Consider the following 16,993-nt stretch of genomic DNA (forward strand, 5'->3'; position numbering starts at 1 on the left):
TATTATTTTTGATCAGTTTATTCATTGCCAGGAAATACTGATTTAGTTTACATGTTAATTTTAAGTTATAGAAAAATACATAAATAAAAAGAGAAAATACTTACTGGAGTACTTTGTCTAGTTTTTGATGTGACACTGATAATAACTAGTTGGTTATTGGTGATGTCCATGAGTTCACATTTGGCTCCCCAGACTGGAAGAGCTTTTCTATCCTTCAGCAGTGTATAATACCATGAGGAAACAGAAGGACCATAAAACTGGTTGAACTGGAGAATATCATCACAGTCCCAGTCTTGATTTACAGCCATGTCCACAATTTTCTCCATATCATGCATTTATTGCTAGTCCCCCCCCCCTTTTTTTTCTTAAGGTTTCAGATCTTTTCTCACAAGAATTTCTATTGATGTTTTTAATTTGGAGGCATTTTTCCTCATGTTTCTATACTCCTCAGAATTCATTTTGGTTCTGCAATCAGCAATTACACCAACAAATACATCCTGTGCCATTTCTGTGCATGTTTATTCGTCACATACATAATCGTACACAGTATGATATGCAGTGAAATGCTTACACGACTGTTTTGACCCTTGAAAACGAAAAAAGGAATAAGGACAGAAAAAAGAAAAGTATAAAATATAAAATACAAAATGTAAAATATCTAAATCTCCTAAAATGTCCGGGATTAGGCTTTTGCTTTCTACACTTGTCATTAATTGTATGAGTTTTTGCATTACTTTTACCTTTCTCTCTGTTTTACCTGGTCTCACTTATTTTGTGAGAGCAGGTAAAATGCTGTTACTGCTGCAGAGGGAGTTTTTGCATTCCACCAGGGGCGATTCTAGGATTTTCATTTAAGGGGGGCTCAGCCCCCAATGAGGGTATAATAGTAAAAAATAAAAAAATTTAAAAAAATAAAATAAAAGTTTGACTAACAGGGTAGGATAATTTAAAGGGGACTGAGGTGATCACGAATTTGTGTACAGTTTATGGAGAATCACATAATTTTTTAGGGGGGCTGAGCAGAAATGTTAGGCGGCCTAGGGACGCCCTTGCACACCACGAAGCATCACAATAGCTATAGATCAGTGGACCACATGTTTGCCTTGTTAAAAAGGCTTTCCCTGATTGCGAGACAGCGCAAAAAAGTTTCAAGCGCTTGTACAAAGACTAAAGCAATTTTTAACGCAGTGATAGCATCACATTCTGTCGACATAGCTCTGAAAGCACTGGAAGACATACCTTTTTGTGGTGTTTCTACTGATGGAAGCCATCACGGTGCTGTGGAAATATTCCCTCTGCTTATTCAGTACAGTATTTTGATTGGAAGAATAGTGGCGTGCAAAGTAAATTAGTCTAAGTTTAAAACACCCCAAATGAGTCAGCTGAGACTTTCATGCCTATTTGATTGGTAATCAGGGAATATTGGGAAAGATTCATTCTTCAGGAAAGTATACCAGAGAACATCATGAGGACTGAAATGATTTTTGACTGAAATAATGGATTTTTGTTTCTTTCTTCTTTTTTTTTTAATTTCAGTTGATTTTGTATTTTACTTTAAACTATGGCCATGGCAGTGTCATGTAAAAGGTTTTAAATGCTAAACAATTTTTTTTATTTGCTTGTTATTATTCTATTGGTGCGGGCCAAAAGTTGAATAGGAAGGATATTATTACTTTATGTATTAAAGTTCACTAACATAGATTCATGGTTGTGAACGCATTTACACCCTCCCAATTCCGATCCTTCCACTCACAGTGGGTGTCCGTCTGCCTCCTGCCCTCACCGTCCTCTTTTTTGAAAACTGAAATATGGTCACCCTAATGTCACCCGACACAAGTCCCGCCTTGTAGGCATCGGTGCGAGATCTCAGAGCGTCGCGGATGGTCTTATCCACCCAGGGCTTCTGATAGGGAAACGTTCTGATGGTGGTATCATCCGCTAGTTTTTCTTTTTCATTTCCATCACAAATATACAAACAAGAAGTGTAGGGCAGCATAAAATAAACGTAAACATAAATATGAAACAAAACGAATAATAAATTAAAATAAATAAATAGATAAATAAATACCAAGGCTAAAAAGGAGCTATATAAGGGCAGTTACATAAATCTGAAAAGCTTTAGAGTTTTTATTGTTTTGATAAGTTTTGTGATCGCATATTAGAAAGGGTTTCAAGATATATTTTAAGATCAGTGTTATAAAAGGTGATATATGATGGTTTCTTTTGAATGATTTTTGTCTTGTGAATATAACACTTTGCTAAAATAATGAACAGATTAATTATGTAATTTTTTTATCGGAAAAATATGGGTTTTGAAAGCAAAGTAAAACATCATGGAGTTCTAAATTAAGGGCTTTGTTGAATTTTTTTGTTATGTCTATTTTAAAGTCAACCCAAAATGAAATAGAAAAAGGGCAGTGGAAAAATAAATGTTGAATGTCTTCAACTGATATGCTGCAAAAGGTACATTTATCACTGTGCATATATTTACTAACAGATGCATTTACAGGATAGCATCTGTGAATAATTTTGTAAAGTACTTATTTTACTTTATTAGAGATTAGATAGATAGATATATAGATAGATACTTTATTCAAAATATATATTTATATGGCAATGTCCAAACGCTGTGCCAAGATATACTATGAGGTTTAAGCCATTTTATCATCCGCTAGTTTCCCGATGAATCCAACAATCACTTCCGTAAACACGTTGATGTCATCAGAGCTGCGTCGGAACATGTCCCAGTCTGCGTCATCGAGTGCGTCCAGTAGAGCGGCCACCGATTGGTCCGTCCAACGCGCGACCTCCCACTGAGCCGGAACTTCCTGCTCAAGCCTTTGTTTATATTTTGGCATGAGGAAGATGGCGGCGTGGTCGGATTTCCCAAACGGGAGGCGAGATTGTGCCTTGTAGGCGGGGTCCAGTGTCCTTTCACCCCTGGTGGGGTAGATGATGTGCTGATGAAAGTTCGGCGCTGTTAAAGTCCCCCGTCACAATAAGCGCAGCGTCCCGGTGTTGTGTCTGGTGCTGTGTTAGAGCCTCATGCAGCCCACATAAAGCAGTGTCCGTGTCCGCCTGAGGTGGAATATAAACGGCGCTGACGCTGACCGATGTAAACTCCCGAGGAAGGTAAAAGGACGACATTTGATATTTAATAGTTCCAGGTTGGGTGTGCAGGAGCGTGTGAGAGGAACAACGCTCGCGCTGTTCACCATTAAACACACGCCGCCTCCAGGTGACATCCCTGATTAGTGTTCTGTCCATGCGGTGAACCGAGAAGAACTCGGCCGGCTGGATGGCGTGGTCCGGTACCGCTGGGTTCAGCCATGTCTCGGTGAAGGAGAGGAGATGGAGGACAGGAGATGATCAGTGATTTGATTATTGTGAAGTCAAATTCCAAAGCTGCTGCTGGACCCTTGTGCAAAGCCTTTTCCCCCTTAACTGCTCATCTGTGTAAATGTGAGTTGCTCTGGATAAGAGTGTCTGCCAAATCTTGTAAATATAGATGGTACTGTTTGTTTGTACACTGATAAAAATATCCAGCCTGATCTACTTAAAAAATGAACATAACTTTTTGCATCAGATTATTATGTAGTTCCTGACTAGTCTTTGTATCTATTACTTAATTTTCTCTATGCAAGAAATACTTTTTGCAAGTCAAGTCTACTTAATTTAAGCATTTCTTTAGTCGTTGTTTTGGTGTTTTCTCTACTAAATTTTGAGAGATTCAAAAGTGTATTTTAATTGAAACGTAACTAATAAACCTAAGTTTTTATATTACTTACCTTTGAGTGGACCCTACTTTGTTTTTCTAAATGCACTCTTCTCATTTACTCACATTTTCTGGTTAGGAACTAGGCATTTCTTATACATTAGAGTTAAAATATCAATTGTGTAATTATCAATTTTGACATGCAACTTCACCCAGCACAAGAATTAAAGTAAGGACATTTTTTATTATGTGCACACTCCTGAATAGTCAGTTCTTTCAAAATCAGTTGGTCCTAAACAAAATAAATAAAGTAAATACCAGAATTAAAAAAAAAAAAAAAAAAAACATGGAGTAGTGTGACATACGTTGGAGGAACCTGAGAAAATGCAGTTTAAAATGAACAACTGCAAAACCTCTAAGAGGGAGTTTACTGTAACTACCTTCACCCCTGCACTGCCCACTACAGATTACATGAACCAGGAGTCTTCGGTGAATCAGAAGCATGAAGATACCATCTCCGATGAGGGTGTAGTGGGGCAAGTGGGGAAAGACAACGTGAATGGTATCTTTTTAGCTTCTGATTCACTGAACACACCTGATCCTGGTAGTCAGCAGCAGGTAGGGCAATGGATAGTTGGAAATCAAGAACGACAATGGTCTTTGAGGACCAGGATTGAGAACCCCCGTCTCAGCACCTGGACCTTAATTTATAGCTAATACCAACATTATACACCAAAATAGAGCAGCACAACCTGAGAAAGTGCAATATAAAACCAAAAACTGCCAAGAGCTATCTCATTATAATCGTCCACCATCAATGACATCTGTATAGCTTTTAGAAACGCAAGATCACCTTGAGATCACATACCTTGTAGGACATTTTTGGTCCACTTCCTCATGCTGGCAGTTGAACCTTACTTATCATTGCACAACAAAATATTGCAAATACCAACATTACACATAAAAACATCTTGAACCAGTGCACTTGGAGAACTTGAGTGCCCTCAAGTGACCTTTACATTATGTACCTTGGAGGACATTGTTTTGTTTTTATCCTCAAGCTCCAGGGAGGTCTGCTGAAAAACGTCAAATGTATATTTCAGTTTCTTAGGGTCGCTCAGTTCCAGGACATAGATAAGGCCCATAAATCTAATTCCAATCTACTTTAATCATTAAATCAAATCTAATCTACTTTAATCATTAAATCAAATCTAATCTACTTTAATCATTAAATCAAAAGGTAATGTTTAATCCTTAAATTTACTCAGTTAAGATAAATCAAATCTAAGACTGTTTTAATCCATAATCCAGAGTTAATTTTAATCTTTACTTATTTTGATTTACATATATTAATCTCACTTATCTTAATCTGTGCTTAAGAAATATAATTATCAGTTATCAGTTATGGCAAAAGTTAACCATATAACGAGAAGTAGCTTAAAATAGTATATATAATGACCACGTCTAATGTCCATGTTTCTAGCAAATTCGAGAAAGGAAAGCAGGTCAGAAAGGTCGGTCGAGAATTAATCATATTTTCAGCAATCCTTACACATACACTAAAATGAACAATGAATTGCCTCGATTGTTGTTCAAAAATGCACATCAGCCAGACACACTGCTCCACTGAATAACATTTATTTATTGAAAAATGTAAGGGGAGATGAACCGAAATTTTGCCCAAAATGGTCATAATTGCTATAACTTTCTATAGTGCTGTTTTTACAGGAGTTTACTTCAGTTTTGGTGATTCTGAGTATTTAGGGAAACGTTTTTTTTTTTTAAATTGCTCCACCAAACATTTTGAAATTAGGAAACACATTACCCGTTGTGGCTGTTATGTTTATATTGATTTTTGGACAACAATGGAGGTCTAAGGCACAGACAACTAAGCTAACACACGCTGCAGACTGACAGACATTCCTTGTGAGTAGAGGCAATTTATTGTTGGTTTTAGGGCCTGTATGGAGATTGGCCAAAGTTATCCTTAGTTATCCAAAGTTAGCGTATAAATCTAATTTATATACTTTAAATCTACTTTATTACAGTGACATCTTACAGATGATATATTATAGATATATATTATAGACAAATATTTTAGATAATATTTCTATATCACATTCCTATTCCTCGAACCCCGAATGATTTTAATCTAGCCCCGAATGTTTTATCCCGAATTTTTCCACCGGAGTGTAGAGGAATTAAGTTAATGCTGATCGTTGTAGTTGAGCACTGTTGCCATTTACTGTACGCAATTTTGACTGACATATCTCTCCATACACACACACACACACATAAGGTGTGTTTGACTTGTAGCAGACCGATCGGTGTATGACGGTGGAATATGCTCTAGAACCTCTCTAGCGATATTTTAATGTCTTACACCTATCGGTCTGCATGGCGCCGCTTTAAGTCGAACACACCACGTCACTAAAATATCTTACAGCCCTTGACCACAACAGCAATAAAAAAAGTTCAGAAATCACAACAGTCTTATTATTTAGATAATAGCATAACTTTTCATTTTTAATGTTAACACAGTTGATAAAAGTAGGCTAACAAATGTATGTTGTGTCAAAAAGGAGGCCCACTGTCTTTGATTCTGAAAACCCTTGACATACTGGACCCTTTTAAATATTATTCCATACCCAAGACGTACAAAAGCCTTAAATTATATAAGCCTCAATATCAGTGGTGGGCCGTCAGGACCAGCAAGGCCTTCTCTGCTGGCCTAAACAGCAGTGATCTGAATCACTGACTTGCATTTTAATATATTTAATATATTTTGCCATAAATTTGTATTAAATTATTCCCAATAGTCTATTCTCTACATTTCATAGCTTTTCTCTTGGTTGCGCTGCTTCCAGTAGTGTATATTTATGATAAGAGTATTTATCCAATCATATTTCAGCCAGTGGATGAAATCATGTGTTGCCAGGGTGAAAGAAATCTGCCTTAAGGCCTTCAGAATCAATCGTGCAGGCGCCTTTAGCTTAAAATAAATGGCAATGAAACTGTTACCTTAACCAATCAGATTTCAAGTTGGCATCACTGGGGCCATCTAGCAGGCATAAGATTATGTCAGCAATTTCCCATCCTTTGATTGGATAATTGGAGTAGTCAGAGGCAGCGAACCGCACATATACATTGTTTCTATATTCGCTGCGTCCTCCAGAGATTGCAGTTTGCTGCATACGTCATCAAGAATGTCTATTTAAGAACTATTCCTTGTGAGGTGTGAAATACTCTAGCCTAATTTCTTTTTTTCTTTGCTATTTAACGATTGATTAGTATCTATTGCCGTGGCGTCATGATGGTATAGAGGTGGATTAATTCAGGAAGGACACCAGTGAAGGCCTAGGTGTGAAATGCACAGCCCGTCACTGATACCAGCTATATAAAGGAATGTCAGTAAAACCCATTTGACGTACATATACTATACTTAGGTTAATTTTAAATCTTCCCTTAGTTTTTTACTGAACAACAGCTTCATATAAATAAAAGGTAGAAGAACTTTCTGCCTACTATTGATCCATCTTCAAGAATAATGAATGTTGCCAAGCAAGTGTGTCTTCAGAGAACGTTCAGATTTCAGGATGCTCAGTAATTTCTTATAAAACTACACAAATTGTACCTGAGATTTCTGATGATTTTAAACAACAAAAGCTTGTATATGTCACAGACGTCTCTCTTAACTCTGGCAACCAGTTTGGCAGCAGTGTTGTGCGTGATGTTCTTGCCATGATTCCTGTTAAAGTCCATTGCAATCTGGCGGAGGCTTCCCAGTCCAGCCATGAGAATAATTTCAATACACTCTCTATATATAAGCTCATTACACACAACCTCCTTGCTGCTACAACAAAAAGTTGTAAAGTTACAGACTGTATTGCATCATCTTTACATTATACCAAACATAATTTTGTGTTAATTATCTTCTGGCCTGCTGGACAGTTGGCTGGATATGTCTGGTGGGTGGGCTATTCTTAACTCAGCAGGAACAAACAGTGCATAGCAACAGACAGACTAGACTGTAATTGTGCCTGATGAAATGGTCAGTGAGTGTAGGTGTACGTAATAAACTGGCAGGAAATGGTAAATGCAAAAATACACACACACACACACACACACATATATATATATATATTTATATATATATATACACACACACACACACACACACACACACATTGTTATAGTTGTTAGTACTGTAAGAAATTAATTATAGAACATTATTTCAGTCATTTTAATAATAGTAACCATTTTCATTTAGTCTACTGTGTACATAGAATGTTAGAATGATGATGAATTTGAAATTTAAAGTTTTTCTCGCTGCACTTGTACATAGGAGGTGTTTCAATGTCCTTTATTGGTACACAATCCTAGCAATGCTTCCTCTTTTGCCACTAGCAGCAATCTGTAATAGTGAAAGTCTTTGTTAGACATCTGATATCTCTGAAATGTACACGTACACACACACACACACACACACACGCTACTTATATTGAAAACAAAACTCACTCATAGTTACTTTAGTCTGGAAGTGATGGTGGTCTAGGACGTGCAGTTTGGGGTAACAGGAGCCTCCTTTCAAATCCTTTTCACCATGATTCAGACACTCAGGATCTTAGAACTTGTTCTTTTCTGTGCATATGAGAGCTGCCAAGTGCATTACCTTGTGTCTCTAACTCTAACTATGGTTTGATTCCAAATTTATCATGGCCTGTCTGCTTTCAAGTACTCTATTCGCCCAGTTATAACTCTCAGGTCAGATTGACCTGAGGACTTATAAAGGATATAAATGTGTAGGAGGGTGTTGGATGTAAATGTTTTTCAAACCATAGAATTTCAGGTGGAAAATGATTTTTTCTACAAGGTGTCCCAAAAGTCTCTATACATAGGGGAAATTAACACTTTTAAGCAAAATGTCTTCCAAATTTCATACTTCCAAATTTTATACTTATATATATATATATTATATATATATATATATATATATATATATATATATATATACACTATATTGCCAAAAGTATTCGCTCACCTGCCTTGACTCGCATATGAATTTAAGTGACATCCCATTCCTAATCCATAGGGTTCAATATGACGTCGGTCCGCCCTTTGCAGCTATAACAGCTTCAACTCTTCTGGGAAGGCTGTCCACAAGGTTTAGGAGTGTGTTTATGGGAATTTTTGACCATTCTTCCAGAAGCGCATTTGTGAGGTCACACACTGATGTTGGACGAGAAGGCCTGGCTCTCAGTCTCCACTCTAATTCATCCCAAAGGTGTTCTATCAGGTTGAGGTCAGGACTCTGTGCAGGCCAGTCAAGTTCATCCACACCAGACTCTGTCATCCATGTCTTTATGGACCTTGCTTTGTGCACTGGTGCACAGTCATGTTGGAAGAGGAAGGGGCCAGCTCCAAACTGTTCCCACAAAGTTGGGAGCATGGAATTGTCCAAAATGTCTTGGTATGCTGAAGCATTCAGAGTTCCTTTCACTGGAACTAAGGGGCCAAGCCCAGCTCCTGAAAAACAACCCCACACCATAATCCCCCCTCCACCAAACTTTACACTTGGCACAATGCAGTCAGACAAGTACCGTTCTCCTGGCAACCGCCAAACCCAGACTCGTCCATCAGATTGCCAGATGGAGAAGCGCGATTCGTCACTCCAGAGAACGTGTCTCCACTGCTCTAGAGTCCAGTGGCGGCGTGCTTTACACCACTGCATCCGACGCTTTGCATTGCACTTGGTGATGTATGGCTTGGATGCAGCTGCTCGGCCATGGAAACCCATTCCATGAAGCTCTCTGCACACTGTTCTTGAGCTAATCTGAAGGCCACATGAAGTTTGGAGGTCTGTAGCGATTGACTCTGCAGAAAGTTGGCGACCTCTTCGCACTATGCGCCTCAGCATCCCCTGACCCCGCTCCGTCAGTTTACGTGGCCTACCACTTTGTGGCTGAGTTGCTGTCGTTCCCAAACACTTCCACGTTCTTATAATACAGCTGACATTTGACTGTGGAATATTTAGGAGCGAGGAAATTTCACGACTGGATTTGTTGCACAGGTGGCATCCTATCACAGTTCCACGCTGGAATTCACTGAGTTCCTGAGAGCGACCCATTCTTTCACAAATGTTTGTAAAAACAGTCTGCATGCCTAGGTGCTTGATTTTATACACCTGTGGCCATGGAAGTGATTGGAACACCTGATTCTGATTATTTGGATGGGTGAGCGAATACTTTTGGCAATATAGTGTATACATATATATATATATATATATATATATATATATATATATATATATATACAAAATTTGCAGATAGCCTTTAAGAATGCTGTAAGGAAGATCAAAGTGAAATATCATTCTCATGGCTGGGTCAGGCAGTTGTTGCAAGGCTGCGATGGACTTAAACAGGAAACATGGCAAGCACTACACACATGACTGTAAATAAAGTTATATTTTGCTGAAAAACAAAAAAAAAGGGTTCATTTCTTCTACATATGGAGACTGTGAGGAAATTGTGTGTATGTTTCCCATTATTATATATAATAAACAGGTCAATCTGACCAGAGAGTTGAACAAGGGTTAAACCACTGAGCACCTGTGGCAGTAGAATTTGTAGTTGGTCAACTAAGTTGGTAATCAATGTAATAATATTTAGGTTAACTCCTCTTGCTTCCCAAAAGATAACATGTCAAGAAACAGTGATTACCATCGCAGCAGACCAGCATGCATATCTAACCTATAAACAAAATGCTGGATGATATCAGAAAAAAACATACTTTAAATTTCAGGTGCCAGCTTGACCAGAAAAGACTGACTGGATTTTTTGCTCCTTTAACTGTCCAAAAGTTTTCTGCCCTTCGAACAATGCCTGCCCCCGGCTCTACAGGTGCACAAATCCCTTTTGCTCCACATTTTAAAAATATATTAGGTGCATAAGTAAGAGCATATTCAGTTATTGACTTGTATTTGTGGTAGAAAATGTGTGGTTGGTGTGTGGACGTGTAAAACTGGTCCATGACTTCACAATTTTAATACAGGTGTGTGCACGTGTTATGCACCTTACTCACTTCACCAACACTAGCAAATCAATCTGTCTATTTTCTACAGTTTATTCTACACAGGGTCACAGGAAGCTTGGAGACTATTCCAGGGGACTTGGGGCATAAAGCAGGCTTCAGCTTAGGTGGTGTGCCAACCCATCTGAGGGCACAATCGCACACACAAACATACCCACACACACATTATGGAAAATTTACAGATGCCAGTCAGTCTACAACACACGTCTTCAGACTGGGGTTCCTTGCTCTGGTTTTTAGAATAGGTTTTGTTCCCCTGCACAGAAGAATTAGAGAAAAAAAATCTACAAGTTTGTAACTCCTAAACCATTTTTCTCTGTAACTTCAAATTTCCTGATACACACGTTTGACACTTTTCCACAAATAATTACAAATTCCACTGTCACAGGTGCTCAGTTGTTTTGCTCAGCTCATACCTTCACATTGTGTCAAGTCCCATTATATGTGAATTCAGTCTGTGTTGATGATGCACTTGTCAGTCTAGTAGTCGTCTCTGTGTGCACATCTCCTACCGGCGCTAGGACCGTGATACGCAGGCGGTCCAAGACACCGGTTGATGAGCAGCTTGCAACTCATTCAAGATCTCATATAGCGAGCAATACCAAGTCTAAGAGGCGCAGACAGGGACAAAAGAATCGATTCGTTTAGTCCAGTGAATAATAATCTCACTTCGCATCTGTAGTAAGTTAGTGGTTTAGGCTGTCGGTCCGCCTCTGTGGGTGGCCGATCGCTAATATCTGCATCAGCGCCGAATTCCAGCACCGAGCATCGCCTCAGCACCATGAGCCAGAGGTTCACAGTGAGCGCTTCATCCAGGAGTGACGGCGAGCTGGGAGAAATCAACCAGCTGTTTGAAGGGGACGAGCCCAATCCGAGCTCCTCGGACAAAGAAGGCGCCTCGGATCTCGTAGAAGACCCGGTGAAAGGTAGGATGTGGAGTGTTATAACACACCTGTGAGCGCGCACAGCACAACCGCCTTCATGCACTGTCCGGTTATTAGTGCGTGTGGTACGTGTGCGGAATTTCAAGTGGATGCGAATCCTAGTGATTTCCACCTCTACAGGTTGTCACTCACTAATATCATGGTATGGTCATAAAAGCACCAGACTGAAATAAACGTGTTGGCCTGATGAACCCTGTTAATTTATGATTAATATTCAGATTACAGTGAACCTTGTTGATTAATGCACACAACAAATTCCATTATGAGTACAGTACATTTATCCATACACATACCTCAGTCTTTGGCTACATGTTTTCAGAAATCATCTACCAATAATCATCTGCAATCTATTTAATAGCCTATGTGAATAGAAAATACTACAATGTGCCAGTAACAATATAATATTTTGCTCCTTAAATTAGTCTGCAAAGCTTTGATCCACAAAGATGGATTTCTGTGCAAACATATAACTATGTAAAAAAAGGTGACAGTGGTGGAGGTTTCAAACCTATTTATGGAGATTGGATACTGTATCTCTGACAGCCTAAGTGACCTTGCCTGGCAGATCTCTGTTTTGAAGCAGTATAACATGTCCTGTCCAGGCAAGTGTTGAGAATTATATTGTTTGGGCCATTTACAGTGTATAGTGAAATACAGTTTGGTATCTCAGTAGACAGGACTTTCTCCAGTTCCTAATGATTTTGCCCGAGGCAAACGGAGACATGGGAGGTTGTGCAGAAGCAACATTCAAAATTGAAATGCATAAAGACTCATTTTTTATTGTAGAATAAAGGTTTGTCTTATTGTATCATGTGTGTTATGTGCCGTTTAACAAAGATGTTCCTTTCACTGAAGAAATCTGATCAATGCTTGCAGTGACAAGAGCCCCTGAAAAGTGTTACATTTGAAAATGACATTTCACAGGACATCAATTTTATTGACTGGACTTGCAGATGGTGACAATTTCTTGCTAGAATGTCAGACATTTCCTCATCTTTCAGAGAGCTCTATATAGTTGCAGTCTGTTCTATTACATTAGCATGACAGAGGCCTTCTCAGCACATGTTGAAACTACAGCAGGTCTGTGTCTCTATAATTTTATTTTTACAAGGTGTGCACGTGTAGTCACTTAGATACTGTGTAGCCTTGGTGAAGCACTTGTCTCCGGTTCAATCTCTGACAACGTTTCCATGGCAACAGTTGCCATTTGTTCTGTGATTGGTGGCATGCTAGGTCTGGTGTAAGGGGATGATGATAATAAAGCAGAAATGGCTTTGCTCAGAATTACTATCTTCATCAAATAAATTAAAGCTGATTATTATCCTAACATTTAATGCAAAATAAATGGTCACAGTGGACACCCCCATTTTCATGCTCTAAGGGGTTCATCATTAGATGCCTGCAATTCTGTGCTTGAGTGTGTGGAAAAGCAAGAGCAGTAAGCATGTGCATTTGCAGCCTGACTGTACTATACATAGAAAAGGTGATCCTTTGCAAAAAAGCCCTGATGTGCCTGAGGCAATAGTGCTATTTTTTTACACTACTGCTGATCATGTTTATATCGAGAACAGGAAGTGAGATCACTGTCTGCTCTTTGAAGCCACACATATAGAGGGAGCTAATGCTGCTGTTTTCACTTTGTTGTATGGCTACATGGCTGTAATTCAATCTGGGCCTATGCTTATATACAAATTCCATGCCAGTAGCTTCATTATGAGTAGTAAGAGATGGAATCTGTATATAGAACATTTTTTTCTGACTACTTTTAACACAACTGCTTACCTGTTGCCACATACACTCAAAATGCACTTTAATAGGAACACCCATACATCTGCTAATTTGTGCAGCTATTCAGTCATTCAATCATGTAGCAGCAGCACGGTGCATGAAATCATGCAGATACAGGTCAAGAGCTTCAATGGAATAAATAAAAGGTGTGATCTCTGTGACTTGTTGGTACCAGATGGACTGGTTTGAGTATTTCAGAAACTACTGATCTCCTGGGATTTTTTTTTGCACAAATCAGTCTCTGGAGTAACACAGAATAATAAAAATAAAATATAAAAGCATTTCAACATGCACAAAATATCAGACCTTGAAGTGAACGTACTTCAACAGCAGAACTCTATTTCAGGTTCCACTCCAGTCAGCCAAGAGCAAGAATCTGAGGCTATCATGGGCACAGACTAACCCAAACTGGACAGTTGAGGATTAGAAACAAAACCACTTGGTTTTTTTTTTCTTCACTCATCAGCTGTCCAGTTGTGGTGAGTTTATGCTCTTGATAGCCTCAGATTCTTATCCTTGACTGGACACATGCACTTGTACTGGTGGTCCTGATATCATGGCCTGTGTTTATTAGAAAATATATATTTGTAGCAGTGCACTTTTATTATTCACTGGTTATAAAATCAATACCATTTCAGTGCATATTTGATAAAGCCTCACCAAATAACAGCAATGTGTCGCTTCCTACAATCTCCAACAAGGTAAGAGACCAAATGATTCCTGCACGGTTTCCCTCATAAGACTGAGATGGTCAGTCATTTGCAAAATATTGATACTGCTGACTCTATTGATTTGAATGTACATACCAGTCAGCTTTTGTGCCAATAGCTCAACATCTGATCAGCTGATGGCCTACGGCAGGGATGTCCAATCTTATCCACAAAGGGCCGGTGTGGGTATGGGTTTTCATTCCAACCAAGCAGAAGCCACACCAGATTCTATTGAAAGCTAAGATCATGTTGATTAAACAGGTGGAATCAGGTGTGTCTCCTGCTTGATTGGAATGAAAACCTGCACCCACACCTGGTCTATGGTTTTTAATAAATATGATCATCCTTAGAAATCCAATTTCAGATGAACACAAAGATGCCATGTACAAAAATTCAGCTTAGTCTGACTTAAAGTTCCCTGAGAAACAGTGATCTGAATTTAACTTTACCCCCTATGGATGTCCTTGACCCAATCTTTTCAGACTTGCTCAGAACTCTGTCCTATATATATATATATATATATATGCCAATTTTAGTGCAAATTCGTGCAGCCAGTCATGACTTACAGCTGTTTGAATAAACCATAAATCCCACTTAAATATGATTGCCATGTTGTAAATGTTGACAAAATCCTAAGACTAGCAAAAATCCTAGGACCACTTTGCAAATGTACGTTTTGCATTGTGCAAATTAAAGAATATTGATCATGGTGGAACTGAATGGCCAGTGCCTATTTGGCCGAAGTTAAAGAATAAGAGCAGAAGAAAAAAAAATATTTTTATTGGAGCACTGGGCTCAACGGATTTATGCACAATGAGCCACCATGAGGTTTTTTCTAGAGCAGCAGTTGAGTTACTTCATAAATCTTAGACTATTTAGGTCTGTCTACTTAGAGTTTGAGCAAATTTGCATAAGGTAAAGCTTACTTTTACAAACTACTCAACTAATCAAGCAGAAGCACCACCCAACTAGGACTGACTGGCATGTTGAAGCCGTTTATTTATTTATTTTTTGCATGAAAAAAATCAATCAGGCTCATCTCTTTCACCTGTCTGTAAGACCTATGCTGTGATCCGCCTAATGAAGAAAAAAAAAATACTGCAAAAAACAGAAACAAGAGGATTCCAAGCAAAATCAAACAAATTGCTTGGACCCCTAATTGTGTGTGTTATTTTTAGTTGCATAATGTGCTGATAATTTGGTTATTGATGCATGGTCACTGTCTGTACACTCTGGTTAATAATATGAGTGGGCATGCTGGCAGAGAGCTTAATGGCAGGCAACAGAAAAGCAGAAAATCTCTACTAGCATTATTAAGAGTGGTGTGGCAGAATGAGCCTGCAGCAAAAAAAAAAAAATGCTGAAATGTTTAAAGGATATTATATCACAGAAGGGCTGTGCACATTTGTACATGTTTTTGCTTAAAAGAAAATAAAAAATCTCAGTACCTTCAACCCAGAGTACAACCCAGGGTGTTTTTATCTGATTTTATACTAGTACATAGACCTGAAAGAAACAGCAGTATTTGATTGCTAAGAGAAGGGGACTGTTTAATTAAATATGTCACTGTTCAATATCTCACTAAAGATGGCACAGATTATATGAATAGGTTATGTGAATATATGAGCATGTAAATGCATTAAAGATGAAGATTAACTTGAGTGGCTTTCTGTTTATGTGTGGATTTAATGTGCATTGGAAGTATATAGGTTGGATTTTTGTTAAGGTATTAAGAGGTGCTCATGGAATATACACTACCAGTCAAAAGTTTGGACACATCTTCTAATTCCATGGTCTGCTACTGATGCTCTGTAAAGCCTTCATAATGGCTCTAATCTGAGGTGCTGTTAATTGGTGATTTCTGAGGCTGGTAACTCTAAATGAACTTCTCCTCTGCAGCAGAGGTAAATTTTGGTCTTGCTTTACTGGGATGGTCTTCATGTGAGCCAGTTTCATCATGGTGCTTGATGGGTTTTGCAAATGCACTTGACAATACTGTTCTTGCAAGAACTATTCCAGAACACCTGACCTTCGTGTCTTAAAATAACAACTGACTGTTTTTTGTTGTCATTACATATGGATTACTTAAGTCCATGTGTGTTATTTCATAGTTTTGAAATCTCCAGTATTGTTCTAGAATATAGAAAATAAGTCACTAAACAAAAAAAATTGAATTAAAAGGGGTGTCCAAACTTTTGACTGCTAGTGTATGAAAGCTCGGTATTGCAATCTGTGGAGGTTAAAAACCTATTAAAAAGGCTTAAACAAAAAATGAGGAGAGTTGAAATAAGGTAGCCTTGTATAGCTACTGTCCAATCTTGCTTGTTCGTTTCATATTTGTATGCTAACTGACCTAGCTTCTGAATTGGTTATGTGTAATATTGATAATTTGCACATAATGGTTATGTGTTCTGGCCCGAGCCTGTTAGAAATAGGCTATTAGAAATACCGTTCCAGACTATGAGAAATAAAGGTAGCACATGCATATGTCTTATGTCTCAGGCTCTTGTGTTACACAAGGCTAGCTCTCCAGACACAGGCTTAGCCTATGTCTGGCAAACCAACCCTGAGGGGCTGCAGTTTAGTAAGAGTGATTTGTTTCAGACAGATGTGCAGCCATTACTTTACTTGCACATGCATAATCATTTTTAAGTGTATTTTGTCATTTTAACTTATGTATTAACAATGAGGTAAGCCAGTTTTAAGTATCTAAGAAGATCTATTGTCTCATTTAAATATGATTTGGC

The 16,993-nt window shown here is 38.4% G+C and overlaps 1 protein-coding gene across 1 annotated transcript in view; it reads left to right on the forward strand.

Annotated features, from left to right (window-relative positions):
• The first annotated feature begins 11,351 nt into the window (after window positions 1–11,351).
• The window catches only part of slc12a5a (solute carrier family 12 member 5a), a 142,906-nt gene continuing 137,264 nt past the window's right edge, over window positions 11,352–16,993 (forward strand). The window contains exon 1 of the mRNA XM_058402744.1: window positions 11,352–11,730. Coding sequence (XP_058258727.1) covers window positions 11,586–11,730 — 145 coding nt within the window. The 5' untranslated portion in view covers window positions 11,352–11,585. The remainder of the gene's footprint in view (window positions 11,731–16,993) is intronic.

This window comes from Hemibagrus wyckioides, linkage group LG11 (assembly GCF_019097595.1).
Source record: "Hemibagrus wyckioides isolate EC202008001 linkage group LG11, SWU_Hwy_1.0, whole genome shotgun sequence".
Classification (NCBI taxonomy): Eukaryota; Metazoa; Chordata; class Actinopteri; order Siluriformes; family Bagridae; genus Hemibagrus; species Hemibagrus wyckioides.